Source organism: Myotis nattereri (genome assembly GCF_964212035.1).
Source record: "Myotis nattereri genome assembly, chromosome: 18".
In the NCBI taxonomy this organism is placed as follows: domain Eukaryota; kingdom Metazoa; phylum Chordata; class Mammalia; order Chiroptera; family Vespertilionidae; genus Myotis; species Myotis nattereri.
Window position 1 is genome coordinate 7,332,331 of NC_138093.1, and position 20,625 is coordinate 7,352,955.

Below are 20,625 nucleotides of genomic sequence, written 5' to 3' on the forward strand. Positions count from 1 at the left end.
ATGAGAATTTATATTAAATTTGGAAGTTTCACATATAATAAAAAGAAATATACTGTTTTTCTGGTCTATTTTAATAACAACACATAGTTGGTCCGACGGTTGTGGGTTATTGTTAAGCTGATTAACATTGTTAAGCTAATAACAACACATAAGGTATTTAATCAAATTAATCACATCATTATACATGAACATTTACATACTATATGCATATAAAAATTGAGTTTGAGTGACATATAATCAATATGAAATATTCTAGCTCTTTATCATTTTGAAAAGGTTCTTTGGAACTGCTAGAAATATATAAAACAGTTAAAAATAAAGTCTTTGTCTAATCAATGATTCAATCTAGGAAGAATGTCTGAATTTACATTTTGTATTCAAAGGGGGGGATTAATTTAGAATATAGTGCATTTAAGGAAAATGTCAGTTTCTACAAAGACTCAACAAAAGCCTGAATTAGAATCTCTCTGAAATAACAATATCAGCTATCATTTACAGAACCAAACGAAAATTTCACACTAAGTAAAGTTTCTTAAAAATTAAACAAATAAAGTAGATTCATGAAACTATCTGGCCTATTTCAAGGTTGATAAGAAAAATAGAGAATCTATAAATGTTGTTTTTGGAATAAAACCCACAACTGTCCAGAAAGAATAATGTGGAAAATGTGTGAGTTTTCCTTTGGAAACAAAATATTAGTCTTGGCTTGGAAAATAAGACAGTATATTCTACTTGCGTAACAAAAATACATTTCTAATATCAAACATGTCACCAGCTAGCTGACAGCTAAAGCTTCCTCAACTTGACAAACTGATGCACATCAGCACCCATCTGATAATAACCAGGTAAATAGCATTTTACTGAAACATTAAAATACAACACAAAATTAAATGTAATATTAGATTTGCCATTTTTGATGGTGGGTTCACTTCTATAAGTTACATGATACAAGTCAAATTTTGTGAATCTTTACCAATATTTTATTTTTAAATTTAAAAATGTATTTATTTAGAAGCATTCAGAATGTCAACAAAACAGCTGCAACTTTTTTGCAATTACAGAATGGTATTCAGTTAACAGAACAAGAATTATTTCATATAAATTGCATCAGAGACAACTGATGGTGAAAAAATTACCATCCCCATATATAATTCGTGCTGTGCACCAACAAGAACCTGCTTTAAATTTCCATGGCAATTTACACCTCCATACTGTACCAAGCAAGGTTAGTGGTTACCGAGAATATCACCAGGACAGGACTGTCTAAAAACACATTTGGTAGTGTGTTAACTATACAAAAAAAAGGGCACAAATCTTACACAGCCTTACATTTCAATTTTTTTCTTCAGAAGGAGTGATTTGTGTATGGGAGGCGGGTTAAATGCTTTAAAGACAAGAAAAGAAAACTACGCTAGAACCAACTTATTTAGCATCATCCTCTTCTTCCTCCTCCTCCTCCTCCTCCTCATCTTCGTTTTCTTGCTTTTTCCTTTTTCAGGCTTAACAACTCCCTTTTTTGCCTCATCAGGCTCTTCTCTAGCTCAATATGCAGTGATACCCTTCTTGTAGTTCTCCTTCAGCTTAGCAGCCTTCTTTCATAAGGCTGCCTGTCCTCTGCAGCAGTGTGATTTCATATCCCCAGCTTCTTTGCAACATCACCAATGAACAGGCCAGGATGCTCTCCTTTGATTTTGGAGCGATACTCAGAACAAACAAGAAAAAGGCTGAAGGAGGCCTCTTGGGTGCATTGGGGTCCTTGAATTTCCTTTTTGTTTCCCCTTTAGAAAGGATATATAAGTTTTCATTTCTCTTTCATAATAGGCCTTGTCCACCTTTGCCATGTCTTCAAATTTTCCTTTCTCTTCAGCCGACATGGTCTTCCACCTCTCTGAGCACTTCTTAGAAAACTCTAAGAAGTTGACTGAAGTACTTGGGCACTTCCTCCTTGTGCTCTTCCTGGCAGGTTTGCACAAAGAAGGCATACGAAGACATTTTGTCTCTTGGCTTCTTAGATCTCCCTTGCCCATTTTCAAAAAAATTTTTTTTAATTGATTTAGAGAGAGGGAGAGAGAGAGAGAAAGAGAGAGCGAAGAGAAGGAGGGGGAGAGAAAGGAGAGAGGAAGAGAGAGAGAGATGAGAGAGAAACATCAACTGGCTGCCTCCCACATGCACCCCAACTGGGGATCAAACCCGCAACCAGGCTATGTGTCCTGACTGGGAATCAAACCCCTACCTTTGGGTGTACAGGACAATGCTCCAACCAACTGAGCCACACGGGCCAGGAACTGCCCATGTTTAATTACTTTTCCTCAGGGAGCACACAGTCGCCAAGTGCCCGCACCCGCCCTGACACTGTCTCTATGGAGCTCAATATACTGTGATGGCGCTCTTTACCAACATTTTAAATGGTTTGGTATTCTAATATATTAAGAATATATCTCAATTTATTTAACCAATTCTCTTTTAATGGACAATTAGATTACATCCAATTTTTTGCACCAGGCCTCTAGTTTTTTTACTAAACAGAAATATTGTGAAAACACATTTCAATATCTACCTTTGTATACCTGGCCAAGAAGTGGAATGGTTGGTTAAAATGTATGCATTTTTAAAAGATTCTGAATTTATACTCCAAAATTCCTCTCAATAAAATTGCATTAATTTACATTATTTCAGGCAGTGCAGAAGAGTGATTGTTTCCCTACTTCCTTACCAACACTGAATAATATCAGTCTTTATTAATACATGAAAATGATCTCATTTGCATTTACATGTCTTTTATTTCTAGTAAGGTCATCAAATCCAGCTTTAAGCATTTTTTCTTATTCTTTTGTTTTCAACTGCACTATCCAGCCTCTCAATATTATTCTTCTCAACCAATGCAGTTCTAAGTCAAAGGGGAAATAAAGTAAAGGAAGAAAAATATGTATTTCCTTCTAAGAAAAGGTTAAGGAATAATTTAAAGCAAAATGCTGATTTAGTATTCACCTGTCCACTTTAAGAGCTCTCAATATGCTTAAAAATAACACAAGCAGTTAGCAAGTCAATCAAATTTATTTATTTTCAATTTAAATAATATTCTAACATGCTAATAAACAGAAAAGACACTAGCATTTATCTCAAGATCAGGAATCACAAATATTAATGCCTACAAAGACTAGGCAAAAAACATAAATGAATGAACTAAAAACATATACACTGTCTAAAGAAGAATTACAGCTCAGGTCTAATTGATTAATGCCAAGTAGAAATGTAGGTCCAAGTATGCCATATTTTCCAAATTTCTAAAGTGTAAATCTGAATTTTAATGTTGTCTCCTAGTTTTTAAATGTTGAAAAAAAAAATAGCATGAAAATGAATTATCCAAAATCACTACTGGCTGGCCTTGAGGATATGTTTGTTCTCTGTTTTAGATAAATCAACAGGATGAGAACAAAATCTACTAATGTAGTAATTTCTGATGACAATATTCAAGAGAAATTTATCATATCACACATATACACATTTGTCTGAAAAGATCAATATGGAACCAACAGTCCATTTCTGGATTAGCATTCACAGGTAAAGCCTGTCCTTGATTTTGGTCTTTAGCTGGGATTATGTGTACCTCTAGGAGTACATGAGGACCAAAGTGCAAGGACCAAAACAAGATGCATGGTTTTAAGAGAACCAGTTTCTAAAGCCTTAACTTTATATGATTCTTTCCTGTAACTAATCTACCTGAAGAATGTTCCTCTGATTGGTTTACGCATCATGCAGGTTTTCCATTCCTACCCAACATCCGCTTTCTCACTCCCCAAAAGATATATTCCTTTCTCCTACTTTGTAAAAGTAAGTCTTACTTCTCACCTATCCTGAATCTTCCCAAGGTGCATTGCTCTACAGTATAAAAATCTTCAGGTGCCAAAGGGACAATTTAAAGTTCAGGTTTGGGAGTAGCCATTTTTAATCAAGGAACCTATAATAGGGTTTCCACCTTTAACTTATTTTTTTAACAGTGAAGCTCATCATTATTCTGGCCCTTGGATACACTGAATTCAAGTATATAGTAGAGTAGGGAGGGAGTGATAATGTTTACCAGTTCCATTTATCAGCATCCCACTCCCCTTACTATCAAAGAATGCATTCTCCTACAGGAAGGTCCCCTCACAATAAGGCCAAGAGGGCATTAATAAGAAATAATAAAGGCAGTGGAATCTTATTTTGGCCGAGATAAGGTCTAGGCAAAGCTACAAGACTCTGAGACACTATCTTTCTATCTTATAATCTGAATTCAGAAGAGAGTGGCTATCATGGGATGCATGTTAATATGTTTATCTGAATTGACAAATGAAGTCAGACTTTGTCAGAAAATAAGTCTGATTTGGTTAGTAGGATTGACAATGAAAACTCAGCCAGCCAATTAGGTTATATGGAGGGCATTTTCCAAAGTTGAAAGAGCCAAATACGGAGCTCCAAGGATTTGACAAAAATATAATTAAAGGACACAATACCATTTAGAGCCTTATGGTCAAAGAAAATTAATTTTTTTATTTATACTAAAAATTTATTGTGGAAAACTCATATATGTGATAAAAGACTCTCAAACATAAAATAATCATATTAAAATCATATAAAGCTTGGGATGGATATAAATTCCAGAACATAAAGGACATATAAAATCTACTACTGTTAAAGGGTATTTCTTCATGTATTTTTCAACAGATAATGGTATGTATCAAGTCATTACATTCTTGAATTACATTCAAATATAGGGTATTCTAGTTTTATTTTCAAATTTTTATATTTATAATACGTCAAAAACCATATTCTTTGCAATTACTTAACCTTATGATATCAACTTAAAAATATGTGAAGGGAGCCCTGGCCAGGTGGCCCAGTTCATTGAAGCATCATCCCATACAACTAAAGGTTTTAGGTTTCCAGTCAGGGCATATACCTAGGTTTCAGGTTGGATCCCATGCCCTACAGGAGATAACCGATTGACCTGGATGTTTCTTTCTCTGTCTGTCTCTGTCTTATTCTTCCTCTCTCTAAAAACACCCTTTGGTGGATTTTTCTTTTAAGTGAAAAGGGATACATCGTTTTTCAAAATTCTCTTAGGAGGTATGTAAACAAAAATTTTTTTTGGACGACAGCTTTAGTGGACATCCATGGTTGCTACACTTTTGCCATTAATGTAAACATTAAGCATATAAACATAAAGCAATTGCTTTTTCAACTATTTACAATTAAACCCTTTAATGTAAGAATACCGAATATCCTAGGGTTTCCTGCTACCACCCATCCTTAGTATATTTAATCCAGCAAAGAGATATCACAATGAACTCACTTGAATGCTGGAAAATTGGCTATTTTTCAGACCCTCCTTATTGGTGATCTTTTTCTGCCTGTCGATGTGATGAGTAATAGTGGCAATGTGGCAGTAGTTTAGTGGTTAAGAGCCAGACTTGAATTTGAAACCTAGCTTTATCATTTAACTAGAGGCCTGATACACAAAATTCATGCAAGAGTAGGCCTTCGTTTCCCCAGCTGCCAGCACTGGCTTCCCTCCGGCACCCAGGACTCGGGCTTCCATGGCAGCCTTGGCTTCCTCCGGAAGGACGTCCAGTCTAATTAGCATATCATGCTTTTATTATTATAGACTAGCGGCCCGGTGCACAAAAATTTGTGCACTCAGGGGGGAGGGGGAGTCCCTCAGCCCGGCCTGTGCCCTCTCGCAGTCTGGGACCCCTCAGGGGATGACCACGTGCTGGCTTAGGCCCGCTCCCCGGGGGATTGGGCCTAAACTGGCAATCAGACATCCCTCTGGCAGCTGGGCAGCCCTCAGGGGATGTCCACTTGCCAGCGGGGAGCAGGCCTAAACTGCAGTTGGACATCCTTAGCGCTGCTGAGGAGGCAGGAGAGGCTCCCATCACCACCACTGTACTGGCAGCCTGGCTTGTGGCTGAGTAGAGCTCCTCCCATGTGAGTGCCCTGACCACCAGAGGGCAGCTCCTGCATTGAGCGTCTGCCCCCTGGTGGTCAGTGTGTGTCATAGTGACCAGTCATTCCCAGTCCTTCTGCTGTTAGGGTCAGTTTTCATATTACCCTTTTACTATATAGGATAGAGGCCTGGTGCACATGTGTGGGCCGGCTGGTTTGTCCTGAAGGGTGTCCCAGATCAGGGTGGGGGTCCTGCTTAGGTGCCTGGCCAGCCTGGATGAGAGGATGATGGCTGTTTGCAGCTGGTCACACCCCCTTCAGGGTGGGGGTACCCAATGGGGTGCCTGGCCAGTCTGGGTGAGGGGCTGAGGGCCGTTTTCAGGCTGGCAGGTGACTGAAGCTCCCAACCTCTCCTTTTTTTCTTTTCTTTTTTTTTTTATTCTGGGATTTATTTACCTTCTATGGCTGTCACTGGAACTGGGAGCCGGCTTTAGCTCTGAGGCTCGGCTCCAGCTCTGAGACCTCGGCTGCTGAAAGCAAGTATCTGGGTTTGTTTGGCTTCTATAATTGAAACACTGTTGCAGCTCCAGCTCTGAGGCCCAGCTGGCTGAAAGCAGGTTTCTGGGGTTTATTTAGCTTCTATAATTGCAACATTGTTTTTTAGAGTGCAGCTCAGAGCCCAGCAGTGGCAGGCGGGGAACCTTGGCTTCCTCCATCACTGGAGCAAGCAAGCCTCCTGTTCGCTTCAGCTGCCTGGCTGCCGGCCACCATCTTGGTTGGCAGTTAATTTGCATATTGCCCTGATTAGCTGATGGGAAGCGTGTCAGAGGTACAGTTAATTACCATGTTTATCTATTATAAGCTAGGATAGCTAGATGACTTAGGCATGTTACTTGATTCCCCTTTACCTCTGGTTCTTTTTTTTTAATTGATTTCAGAGAGTAAGGGAGAGGGAGAGAGAGATAGAAACATCAATGATGAGAGAGAATTATTGATTGGCTGACTCTTGCATGACCCCTACTGGGGATCAAGCCTGCAACCGGGCATGTGCCCTTGATTGGAATCAAACCCAAGACCCTTCAGTCCACAGGCCAACACTCTATCCACTGAGCCAAACCAGCTAGGGCTACCACTGGTTCTTTATTTTTAAAATAAGACTGATAATAGTACCTACCTCATAAGATGATTAGTACATTTATATAAATTTCTTAGAACAATGCTTGGTGCATAATAAGTGCTTTACAAGTGTTAACTATTATTAGTGAAATTGCTGAAGACATCTGTGACACCAACACCACTCATTCATTCATACTTTCATCAGATAATAAATATTAATACAGTATGCCAGGCACTGTGCCAGACGATAGGAATTCAAAGATGATGGAATACAGTACCTGCTTTCCAAAGTTTCATACCCTATTAGGGAGGACAAACATTAAAGCAACACAAGAACATTAACAAATAATTGTTTGTGGTTGAAAATTGTTTCATTGAGGTTTGAACTAAGCACTGTAGAACTGCAGAGAAGAAAGAAGATCCCAGAGAAGACTTTCTAGAGAATGTGACTTTTAATTTGGAGCCTGAAGGATAGAAAGAAGCAGAAGGATAGATAAGGAGGAAAAGGGCATTCAAATTAGAAAGCTAGCCATACATTTAACAGTCTCAATATTTTTTCTATAGAGAAGAGCTTAGAGAGAATTAAACAGACATTTCTATGATCTTCCACCACTTTAAATGCATCTCTAACTTATAACTGGAATAAAATTATGTCCCATTTTTCTCTACATGCCATGCCCTAATGTTTATACTTTGTCTTACTCTTTTCTCCTATGTATAATTGCAGGTGTTAATTTTCCAGACCAAACTGGGTACATTTTTCTCTGCATAAGCAGTTGCTGCATTTTATCTGAAAGATTTTTTAAAGTAATAATAGAAGCAATATTTTAATAAAATAAATTCTTTATAAGAAGGAAAAGTAGTGTAACAGCTTAGTTTACAATCATAATTAGTTTCAATTTAATCTGGCTTTCTTATCAATAATGCAAACAACTCCAAGCCAAATAACTTTGTATATTATAATAAATAACCATAAAGAGCTTTAAAAATAATCTTCATGACCACTGTTTATCCCATGAACAGAGATGACACATACCTGTGTCTGAAGGACGTAAAAAGTCTGTGTCACAGGTGAAAAAGGTCTGATGGTCCTGAGCTGACAAATTCATGTCATAGTATGTAAGTGGCTCTTTACCAGTCACCCAAGTGAGTCTTCAACAAAACAAAAGAAAACATGTAAATCAAACATGAGAGAGTATTGATTTGCTATAACAGACACTATTTAAAATTCAAACATATGCTGCTAAAAATTCCATTTCAGGATGCTTTAAAAGCTTATTATAATGAATAAAAGAGATAACCTATAAAAACTACGTAGAGTATAACAGAACATAAAAAATGAAAAGGGAAAGGCTAGACTATTCATCAAACACTTTCAAAATTGGATTTGAAGGGATAAGAAAATTTGCCTCAGATATATACCTTTTTAAGTATACTTCAGTACATTTTCAGTGAGTTAGAATGATTAAAAGTAAAAGTACAAAGAAAGAAGAAAACACAGGTTGATTTTTACCAGATATCAAGATGGTAAAGGGCTTTCAAAGCATAAAAGCAAAGAGGAACTTTTCTCAGATGTTACTAAATTAGAAATTTAAACTTTCATATTCCTCTGAGACTCACAATAGCACGTTAACAGATTGGCTAATAAATACATTTTAAATGTGCAATCTCATTAGACATTAACAAACAGCAAATTAAAAGAAATAATTTTTACTTTCACCTATTAAATTGGCAAATATGTATATATTGTTAAGTAGAATATGGACTCACACATACTGCTGGTATCATGTAAATTGGCATTTATATTTCTGGTTCTAGAAATCAATTAGGCAATATCTATCAAGAATCTTAAAAATATTTACACCTACGTAGGGGATGGGTATACTAGTATATTATATTATACCATCCTCTCTACTTTTGCTTATTTTTCAAATTTTCCATAATCAAAATAAGATTAAAGGGAAGGGGAAAAAACTGTTCACACCCCTTGATTCAGTAATCCCAGTGCTACAAATCAACTCTAAGGAAATAATCATATATGTGGTTAAATATTTATATAGAGAGATATCCCTCTAGTGTAAATGTTAACAGTGAAATCTATAACCCAGATAGGCAAGCAGTAGAGAAGGTATGGTAAATACAAGTACTAAAAATCATGTTTTTGAAGAAATTCTGTGGGAATTTCACACATTGTGATGTTGAAGTTTTGATTCTATACATGCATATAGAAGAGAGACTGGATGGAAATACTAATAGTAATTATTACTTAGTGGTAAAAAGAGGTGATCTTTACTTTCTTTTTCATACATCTCTTTATTTTCTTCCCAATTCCTACAATGAATATATGTACATTTTATAATCTGAAGAAAAAGCACTTTAAAAGCACATTGTAAATATTATTTATATAAGTACTGAAGATGTTGTTATTTAATAGTATGAGTTGCCTTGTTATTTAATGTTTTTAGCTATTCTGCAAGAAATTATCATAAAGAGAAAAAGGAAAAGAAAATTCTTATTCACTTAACAGTTTTGCTATCCATTCTAAAACCATAAAAAATTATTTATTAACAATCTACATTATTCCCAAAATGATTTAAAGCAGGTAAAAATATTGCCGAAACCGGTTTGGCTCAGTGGATAGAGCCTCGGCCTGCGGACTGAAGGGTCCCGGGTTCGGTTCCGGTCAGGGCCATGTGCCTTGGTTGCGGGCATATCCCCAGTGGGAGATGTGCAGGAGGCAGCTGATCGATGTTTCTCTCTCATCGATGTTTCTAACTCTCTGTCTCTCTCCCTTCCTCTCTGTAAAAAATCAATAAAATATATTAAATATATATATATATATATATATAAAATGTATAATATACTATATAATAAAAGCCTAATATGCTAAGTGTCTGGTCATCTGGTTGGCCATTCAACCAATTAAAGCGTAATATGCTAAGGCCGCTCAACCGCTATGACATGGATTGACCACCAGGGGGCAGACGCTCCAACCAGTAGGTTAGCTTGCTGCTGGGGTCCAGCTGATCAGGACTGAGCAAGACAGGCCGGAAATGTCCTGGAGACCTCCCGCAGTCCCTCCCCAGCCCCAATCATGCACCGGTGGGGTCCCTTGGCCTGGCCTACACCCTCTCACAATCCAGGACCCCTCAGGGGATGTTGGAGAGCCGGTTTTGGCCCAATCCCGCAGGACAGGTCAAGGGACCCCACTGGTGCATGAATTCGTGCACCGGGCCTCTAGTCCAGTGATGGTGAACCTTTTGAACTCGGCATGCCAGCATTTTGAAAAACCCTAACTTAACTCTTGTGCCATGTCACATAGAGAAATTTTTTGATATTTGCAACCATAGTAAAACAAAGACTTATATTTTTGATATTTATTTTATATATTTAAATGCCATTTAACAAAGAAAAATCAACCAAAAAAATGAGTTCGCGTGTCACCTCTGATACATGTGTCATAGGTTCACCATCACTGCTCTAGTTAATAACATAAACTAGAAGTAAATTAAAAACACTAAGTAAAGTAAAAACTAGGATTGGGCCATAAAATGGAATCTGGAATGAGGCTAACACGAAATATATACACTTGCTAAGGGTTAGCTACAATATGACCACACAATTATTATCATTGCAATTTAGACTATTACATTAAGATAAACTACTCATTCAAAGAAGCATACGTGTTTGTGATACTAAGATAAGAAACTTCTCTTTAAAACCTTCATGAAGTAGACACTGTAAAATATAACAAAGAATAGCCTAAAACCTTTTTTAATAAACACAGTGAGAAGTTCAAGGATCTGTCTCTTGCAGAATCCCTTAATACAGGCTAGTGGCATCTCTCATAAAAGCCTAGTTTTCACTTCCCAGGACTGACTGTCCTACACTATCAAGTCCTTAAGCACAGAGATTATTACTTAATCATTTAGTATCCCCATCATTTTACACAGGGCCCATACATAACAGACACATAATGTTTCTTATTCAATGAATTAAATAACATGCCCAGTCTATCTCCAGGTAAAACATAGCCCTTCTCAAAATAAAAGTAAACTGCCCTAACCGGTTTGGCTCAGTGGATAGAGCGTCGGCCTACAGACTGAAGGGTCCCAGGTTCGATTCCGGTCAAGGGCATGTACCTGGGTTGCGGGCACATCCCCAGTAGGGAGTGTGCAGGAGGCAGCTGATGGATGTTTCTCTCTCATGGATGTTTCTAACTCTCTATCCCTCTCCCTTCCTCTCTGTAAAAAGTCAATAAAGTACATTTTTAAAAAATAAATAAATAAATAAAAGTAAACTATCTTTGGTCATAAGTTTCAAAAATGTTTCTCATTTAGTGTATAAACCAGGAGAGAAATGGATACAGTAGAGCACATAGAAAATGGCAATATAAAATACAATATGAAAGTACTACACCCTGGACTGTGGCACAAATGAAATTCATATTCACATTCAGATTGATATTTTCTAGTGACTGCTCAAATAAATTTTGAAATCGAGCACATATGCACAGGAATATACTGACATTTGTAATTTCTTCTTAATCTTATAAATTCTTTGAAAAGGCTTTCTGCCATAAACCGGGGTCAAATGTATACTTATTATGCATTATGAACACTATTATAATAAGTACTATCAAGATGCTGCCAACTAAACTGCTAATCATTTTATCTTATTAGTATATATCAGTATCTCCAACTAAAAGGGCTATGATATAGTTATAAAAACAAGTGTTTCCATAATACTTTTACTCTAAAACCAATGCTGTAATTATACTAAAAGCAAAATGTATTACCTCCTATATTCTGCTCCTCTGAAAAGGTTTAGAGGGTTTCTCCATACCTTGCATTCTAAAAAACAAAAGAGAAAAGGGAGGACGTGAGACAATTTAATCAAATGCTGTTAAACCTTAATTCGCCAACATTTATTGTATAGTCACTGTATACTAAGTACAGTGCTAGCCACTGATAGCACAAAGATAAGTAAGGCATGGATCACCCTACTGTCACGGAGCATAAAATTAAATCTAGTCATTCCCTTATTTCTGTCTTCACAGCATTTGGTTCATAATTCAATTATAGCACTTACCATATTATAATGTGATTATCTGTTTCGTTTTAAGTTTCTCCCTTTTATTTCCTTTAAATGTTTTATCGATTTTAGAGAGAGGAAGGGAGAGGGAAAGAAACATAGATGTGAGAGAAACATCGATCTGCTGCCTCCAGCATGCCCCCTACTGGGGATGGAGCCAGCCACCCAGGAATGTGCCTTGACCAGGAATCGAACTAGGAATTGAACTGCCGACCTCTCGGTACATAGGGAGGATGCTCAGCCAACTGAGCCACACCGGCCAGGGCCCTTTTATTTTTGTAATTGATTTTTGTTTGAGAGAGTGAGAGAGAGGAAGGGAGAAAGAGAGAGAAACGTTAATTTGCTATTCAACTTACTTATGCATTTATTGGTTGACTCTTGTATGTGCCCTGACTGTGAGGATTGAACTCACAACCCTGATGTATGGGGATGACATTCTAACCAACTGAGCTACCCAGCCATTATTTGCCTTTTTAATTGTGTTGACTTGAACTCAACCCTGAGAGTGAGGACTTAAATTTTGTGCCCAGGCACCTGACATACTTCACCCTAGTCCCCATACTGCAAAATTGAGCTGATGGTACAAAATCAATGGTGGGTAAAACTGCTAGTACTTTAGCCCGAGTCAAGGCAGTGACACCAAATCATACTGGTCATCATTGGATTCGTTATCGGCTAGCCCAGTAAAACAAGGCAATACCAAGTATGAGGATTGTCCTCCTGGCCTAATCTCCTTCCTGCTGATTGGACTGTGGGGATGATAGGTGGAGCCAGAGTGGCTGTCTTAGACCACAAGGCAAAACTGCATTTGGAGACGTCAGGCTAACAAAATAGGAGTCTGAGTCTCTGATGATTCTCACTCTCTAGATCAATATATACATGGATAGGCAAACTTCTATTGTTGTGAGTTTCTATCTCCCACAGCTAAACACAATCTTAACTATACAGCTCTAAAGACTAACTATATAGCTCTTGCCGAAACCGGTTTGGCTCAGTGGATAGAGCGTCAGCCTGCGGACTGAAGGGTCCCGGGTTCGATTCCTGTCAAGGGCATGTACCTGGGTTACGGGCACTTCCCCATTGGGGGATGTGCAGGAGGCAGCTGATCGATGTTTCTCTCTCATCGATGTTTCTGACTCTCTATCCCTCTCCCTTCCTCTCTGTAAAAAAATCAATAAAATATATTTTAAAAATAAATAAATAAATAAATAAATAAAGACTAACTATATAGCTCTGAAAACATTAGATAAGTAATCACCTGACACATTCTGTCTGCTGTTTTCACTTTCTCTGCTGTTGGAAAGAGAAGCTGGCTCTGACATGCTTCTTTCTGTTCCTCCCATCAATGGTCGCAAATGGTTTACCGACACTTGCTCAATAAAAGATGTACCATGTTTATGGAAGTACCACCATTCAAATATCTATGACAAACAGAAAACATCTTTCATTTAATACAGAACTAATGAGCAGATAGGAGCTCAAATTAAAACATTATCTCAAGATGTTCCTTTAATTCAGCATTTTAAATGTACTCTCCTTCCAAAAAAATAAGCCAAATATAAGATTACCCAATAACATATGCGAGCAAAAGTGAAATACTTCTTTCATAGCTTTGTCATGAAATTTAGACAAGCTTAGGCAAAATGAAAAGAAATACATCTGTAAATAAACCATTAAAAACAATAAAAAGGTTTAATCTATAGATTATGTTAAATTACATTGTCATTTTATTCTATCTGTAGCATAATTGAAAAAAATAAGTTTGAAACAACTAGCATGATGGATTAGACTAGGCTTAGAATGCCCCCATTTGACTCCCAATTTTGCTATCTATTTATTAGCTTTGTGCCTTGGGCAAGTGACTTTACTGCTACCCTCTCAGAACATCAATGTCCTATCTACTAAATATGGTTAATAAGAATTATAAGTGTCCCTTGAGAAATAAAGTACTATTCCAGTATTTGACAGTATTATCAATGTAGGTTAAGGATCAGGTTGATTCCAATTTTGGACCATTTAAAAAACAGAATATTCACTTCTTTCTGTTTCCATGGTTTATCACTATTACAAAAAGAGGAACCAAAAGAAGCTCTTTGTGCTGAATTAGCAGAAAGTTTCACATTTGAACACTCCAACTTTCTCAGTTCCCTTTGCCTGACTCTTTTGGGTTACAGCTTAAATGACACATCATTGGGGAACTTTTCCTGATTCACAAACAGAAAGCTGTACTCCCATGGGATCTTGTTATTATCCTTTGATAGTAATCGTTTCACTTGTAATAATTAAACAACTGATTTTGTTACTATCTTTCAAGCACCCAAAGAACACGACCCCTTTAGGAAGGAGTAACACAATCAGCACAGCTAGCTTCCTCATTTCCTTATTGAAGAATCGCTATTTCAGTGAGGCCTTCCCCAACTTCCCTGTATAAAATGTCAGCCTTCTCCTCTGACACTTCATATGCCTTTTTCTGCTTCATTTTCTCTTTAGCACTTACCACTAATAGTAAGAACATACTATTTGTTTTACTTCTTTATCTTTTATTATATATTGCTCTAATATAATGTAAGTTCCACAAGGATTTTTTCGCGTTTTGTTCATTGCTACAAGCTCAGAAACACTGTGTGAGTGTAGGTACTAAATTTAAAAAATGTCAAATGAATCAATGTCCATAATCACCTGTAGACCACATTTCGTGAGGACAGAAGCTGTGTTTATCTGCTTACCATGGTATCCCCAACATCTAAAAGAGTGCCTAACAAATATTTATAAATATTTGTCAAATGAATCATCAATCAATCAGGGACTTTATAGATTAAAACTGTTCAAATGACTAGTAACTAGTTTCTGACTGTAAAATAACTTTAATACCTTCCTTCTCTTGCTTGTGGACCACCTTCCCTTACAAAGTCAACTGATAGCATATTCTCTACCCTGTAGCAGACAAATGTGCTGGTATTACTTTACTTAAAGAATTAACAAACATATCCACACTACTTAAGAGACTACAACCTCTTTAAAAACTATTTTGCTATGATCTGTGAGACAGAGAGAGGTATCAGTTCTTAAACCTTTAAGAATGTTATTTTTTGCTTCAGTAAACAACAGAACAAACATGTTAAAAAGATGCCAAAAGTATGATGTCATTTTGTACACTGAAGCCCAATTACTCCATGGACCAAATGCTGTAACATTTATAGGACAGTGCTAGAAAATCAAGGGGCAGAATTTTTTCTATCATGCCACTAATGTCTTATGCTCGGTCTAGAATGGCTTTTCCTGCTTTCTTTTACTGAGTTAGCAGGCAGTTAATCACCACCAAATATAGCCCCAGATTGGCTTCTTTTACTGAGAAATGGGATGAAACTTCTTTAAAACAACCAAAAGAAATCACAAAGCAGAAGTTATTCACGTGACAGAAAAGACAAGATTTATATTACATCAGTCAGGGACATTAATCATAAAGGCAACAATGACAAAATGTGTCCTTCACTATATGAAGTGTTGGCAGTTTTTTAATTAGTTAATATGTTAGTTGTTTTTATTTACCTTTTGAATCAACTTTTTAACACAAATGAGCAATAATAATTGCTAATACTTACCAAGCATTGTGCCAAGTTCTTTACATGCATTAATTTTCACAACAACTGATTTCAGAAAGAACATCTATCTATTCCCGCTTTAAATAACTAGCTTTGGTTCACACCATCCATACTTGGTAGAGCTAGGATTCTTACTCAGGTTTACCTGACTTCAGAGGTTCTAACCATTACACAGGCTACCTCCGGAACATACCACAGTGTATGTACATATGTAAGTGTGTGTGTATATACACACAAGTTTCGTAAGTCCAGGTGGTGAAAGAAATTATAAACATAACCTTTGCTAATGAAAACTCATCAATTTTGCAAGAGTGATGACAAAATTTAACCTTTACGATGTTTCCTAATTTTAAAACTTTGGTTTAGCCCTAGTCAGTTTGGCTCAGTGGATAGAACATCAGTCTGCGGACTGAACAGTTCCTGGTTCAATTACAAAGGGCATTGTACCTCAGTTGCAAGCTCGATCCCCAGCCCTTGTTGGGACATGCAGGAGGCAACCAATCGCTGTGTCTCTCTCACAGTGATGTTTCTCTGTCTCTCCCTCTTCCCTCCACTATCTCTAAAAATCAATGAGTAATATCCTCAGGTGAGGAGTAACAAAACAAAACTTTGGTTTAAAAAGATCGTATGTATCCCTGCTGAGTAGCTCAATTGGTTAGAGCATATGCCAAGTTGTGGTTCAATCCTTAGTCAGGGCACATGCAAGAATCAACCAATGAATGCATAAATAAGTGGAACAACAAATCGATGTTTCTTTCTCTTTTCCTCTCTCTAAAAATCAATCAATAAATAAAATTTAAAAGATAATATATAACACACATATAAATTTCCCCTTATAAATCAGGAGATTAAGACTCAGAATTTAGCCCTAACCAGTTTGGCTCAGTGGAAAGAGCATTGGCCTGCAGACTGAAAGGTTCCAGGTTCAATTCCAGTCAAGGGCATGTACCTTGGTTGCGGGCACATCCACAGTAGGAGGTGTGCAGGAGACAGCTGATCGATGTTTCTCTCTCATCAATATTTCTAACTCTCTATCCCCCCCCCACTTCCTCTCTGTAAAAAATCAGTAAGAGTATTTTTTTAAAAAAGGCTCAGAATTTATGTGATTTGCCCAGTTATAAGCCAGTAAGTGGCAGAGTCAAGACTTAAAACCACATCTTCTAGTTCTAAAACCAAAGCTTTTTCTATTATATCAGCTGTTTAAAGATAATTTATTTTCTTTATTTTGACTCATACTGTATTGACTAAATGTGCTTAATTATGAATGGACTTTATAAATCAATACATTTTAAGGCTTACTGGTATATTAACCCATAGTTTTCATCCTGAATTCCTCAATAACTTTTTTTAAGTCAAGAGAAAAATCCCTTTCTTGTCTGGCATTTCACTTTATCAAAATGGTCAAGTGTTAGTCCTTATTAAAAACAAAACAAAACCAAAACACTCCAATACAAATGCTGTTATTTCTACTATAGCTGGAGAGCACCACCTAGAGATGAGAAAAAAGTACAGAAAAATTCCTTGGCCATGCACACCATAATACTTCCTAAGATTTGTATGTGTAGCAATACTTTTCCAAAGTTTCTTCCATTACTAGGGATGGTAACAAAAAGTATAAACTTGAAAAAAAATTTTGAATTAAAAATGCAAGCTGGATGAAATAAGACAAGAAAAAGCTGAATTAAAGTTAAATTGACTTCTTTATTGTAGGACTTCTCAGAATAACAACAGCCCAAATTCATTAAATGTTCACTCTGTATGAGCTACCGGTTTGTTACTTTTACACACCTTACCTCATTTAGTCATCATAATCCTATGAAGTAGATACTATTATTACCCCCCCACCACCACCACCATTTACACCTCAGAAAACCGGGGGATAGAAAAGTTAATTAACGTGCCCTAAGTCACACCACCAAAAGTGAGGGTTAACCTGGCTCAAATCCTGCTCTTAAACACTACAGAGAAGATAACTGGCAAGCCTATAGGCTGAATTCAAGACACAGATAAATTTTTAGTTTGTCCAATGCTGCCAACATTAACATATTGTGAGATTTTATATGAAAACTTGTGTATCCAGATTCTCTTGGGATCATTTGGAAAATCTGGTAATAATGGTCCACAAGTCTACATGGCAACAATCAGCTTTAGCCCTTCTTAGAAGTAGCATGCATTGTCCAGTCTACCCAGCCCTCAAAGAATTCAGTTTTTACACTGTGCCCATTTGACTCATTTTTGTTACCAAGATGGGCCCTGTAAGCATTTAAATGCAATTCACCTCTCAATTCCCTACATAATGTAAGTCTTTTATACACAACTGCATACTGTCAAGCTCTAAAAGTGGAGAGGAGATGCGGTGGCTTTTTCAAGATACTGAACACATTTTGAGGATGCTGATCTACACGTATTTATAATTATTGTAACTGTATAAAGAGTTGTGATCTTTAGATAAATACAAAAGCATGAAGGAAATGGAAACTACTTACAAATATTAGTCCTGATATCAAAGAACATGTCCCTGTAAGTGCCACATAGAATTTGGACGTCAGTGAATTTAAAAATACTGTCACTGCCAAAAGGAAAAAAAAAAAAATCAAAGTTTTAAAAAAAATGCAAATTCAAAGTACTCAAGTTACAAATATGCAGGTGTCTTTATAAGTGGGGGAACAAAAGTGGATTAATATCTAGTATGACATTCATTTGAGAAAGTTGTAATTTTTTAAAAGCTACTTTAACGTCCCATTGTATGCTACTCTCAAAAAAAAAAAAAAAAACACTTGCTTTTCCGTGGCCAGGAGCTCGGCTGGTGGCCAGGTAGCTGGGCTGGTGGAGTAGCTGGGCCGGTGGAGTAGCTGGGCTGGTGGAGTAGCTGGGCTGGTGGAGTAGCTGGGCTGGGAAAACAGCCCAACGAGAGTAGCAACAAACCGAGAGCTCCCTCCCTGCACCTGACTCGCTCAAAGTCTAGGCCAGGCTCTTCAAATAAACTGTCTCATAAATACTTTGGATTTTAGACATAAAAATTGCAAAATACTTAACTAGTCTCATCTAAATGGTGCACCTGGTTAACACGTAGGAAAATAAATGACACACTTTCACTGAGTGGAATAACCACCAGTAGGCACTTCATTAACCGGTTACAGAGACCACCGCATTGGCTCCACCAAACCGGGTAGGAAGGCCCAGTTATTTAGCTTGTTTTTGTGTTCGCTGTATCTGAATGTACATAATAACTATGTTGTAAAAAAAAAAAAAAAAAAAAAAAAAAAAAAAAAAAAACTATTTCGGAGCATTATCCCAGCATTCCGTGCCATCTCATGGGACAGAAAGGGGGGCATTTAAGCTGCAGTCGCGACCTAACAGAGCTGCCCCCATCCGTGCCGCGGCCGAATCCGGGGCAGCAGGAACCTCCGCCCGGGCCACGTGGCGAGCCGTCCGCCGACGTGGCGAGGGCCCACCGCCGTGTGTGGCTCTCTCTCCCTTCACTACCTGCATTTCTCTAGTTTGTTACAGAAGGTAAAGCCCTAACAACGAACAGACCAAAAAAAAATCTGACGAAAACTGTGTGCTGACAGAACTATTTAAAACACGAGGGCGGTTGGCCAGGATCCGGGGCCCTCACACACTCGAGTAGAGGAGCGCTCGTCTTCGTGGGCTCGGCCGGGCACGGCCCGGGGAGCGGCGGGCGGGCGGCTCGCAGGCCCGATTTTCCCGGGATCCTACCAATGGCGGGGGTTGTGTGTCTAAGTCCTGCATCCCGGTCTGCGAGTGCCCCGGTCGGTCCCGTCAGGTGGCGGCTCCGCCCCGGGGAGACGCGGCAGCAGGGAGGCGGACCTCGGGTCCGGGAGGAGCCGGTGGCCACTGCCCGGCGTTGACAGGCGGCGGCGGAGCGGCGGCCCCAGAGGGGGAAAAAACCCACCGAGTCGCCGCGCGCCGCCGCCTCCTTCCCCGGAGCCCTCCAGGGACCACTGAACCTCTGCCCTTTGGCCTTTGACCCCCCAACCCCCCGGCACACACACCCCCGCCCCAACCCAACCCCCGGGGAAGTCTGGGCCTCTCACCCGCGGCCACATTCTCACACAGCCTCAGCGGGACCCTCAGAGCGTAAAGCAGCCCCAGCCCCACCACGAACCACAGCGAGGCCCACGTCCCCATCAGCCCGGCCCGCAGCCGCTCCCTCCAGCCCGGCGGCGGGCTCGGGCCGGGAGCGGGTGCCTGAGGAGAGGCCGCGGCCGCGGCGGCAACACCCGGCCCGTCGCCGTCCGCCATCTTGGCGCTCCCCGGGCGCCGGCGCTGGGAGGGAAGCCGGGCAGGAAGCCGGGCGCCGGGAATCCTGGGATAGTGGCGGGCCTGAGGCTGGCCGCTGGGAAGGCCGAGCGCCTCGGGGGTCCGGGACCGAGGTTTGGGAGGTGAAGGAGCGTCCCTGGGCGGGGGCTACCTGCCCCTTCCGAGGGCGGCCCGGGACGGATAGCCGCACCTCCTCCGGAGAAACTGGGCTGGGATGTGACCCCGGAGTGAAGTGATTTCGCTTCCATGAGCGTGAGGGTCACCCTTCGCCCCCATTTCCTGGGCTTTGAAAAGCCACCGGCCCAACAGGGACGGAGCAGCACTTAGCCCCTTGGACGGGGAAAACCTAGAGGAGTAGCAAGTGCTGTTTGGTCGGATGGGGCTCGGGCGCCAAGAGCAGTCGAGACCCGCTCCCCGCGTCCCGCAGATGAGAGGGGAAGTGAATGTAACTCAGTGAGGACGGCATTAGACTTAAAGTCACTTCAGGCAAAGGCGACTGACTTCCCGGCGCGGGCACTCCGAGCCGCGCCCGCCCCGCCCCGGCGCCCGTCACTGCCTGGGTGCCCTCCCGACCGGCGTTTCCGGGCGGGCCCTTCCGCCGGCC

General features: G+C 39.5%; 1 protein-coding gene and 1 pseudogene across 4 annotated transcripts in view; both read right to left on the minus strand.

Annotated features, from left to right (window-relative positions):
* The window catches only part of ST7L (suppression of tumorigenicity 7 like), a 144,646-nt gene extending 124,623 nt beyond the window's left edge, over positions 1 to 20,023 (minus strand). The window contains exons 1-5 of one of the 3 annotated variants that reach the window (XM_081111772.1): positions 19,796 to 20,018; positions 18,224 to 18,306; positions 13,394 to 13,556; positions 11,840 to 11,894; positions 8,078 to 8,193 (exon numbers count right to left, since the gene is read on the minus strand). In XM_081111772.1, the coding sequence (XP_080967898.1) occupies positions 8,078 to 8,193; positions 11,840 to 11,894; positions 13,394 to 13,556; positions 18,224 to 18,306; positions 19,796 to 20,003 (625 nt within the window). In that variant the 5' untranslated portion in view covers positions 20,004 to 20,018. Of the gene's footprint in view, positions 1 to 8,077; positions 8,194 to 11,839; positions 11,895 to 13,393; positions 13,557 to 18,223; positions 18,307 to 19,795 lie in introns of all 3 variants that reach the window. The other 2 variants (XM_081111771.1, XR_013997112.1) reach the window with 2 other exon arrangements.
* On the minus strand, positions 1,423 to 3,875 carry LOC308534649 (high mobility group protein B1-like; annotated as a pseudogene). Its single transcript has 2 exons — positions 3,850 to 3,875; positions 1,423 to 2,014 (listed from the first exon to the last, which is right to left on the minus strand). The product of its transcript is annotated as a high mobility group protein B1-like (transcript).
* Positions 20,024 to 20,625: the final 602 nt, after the last annotated feature.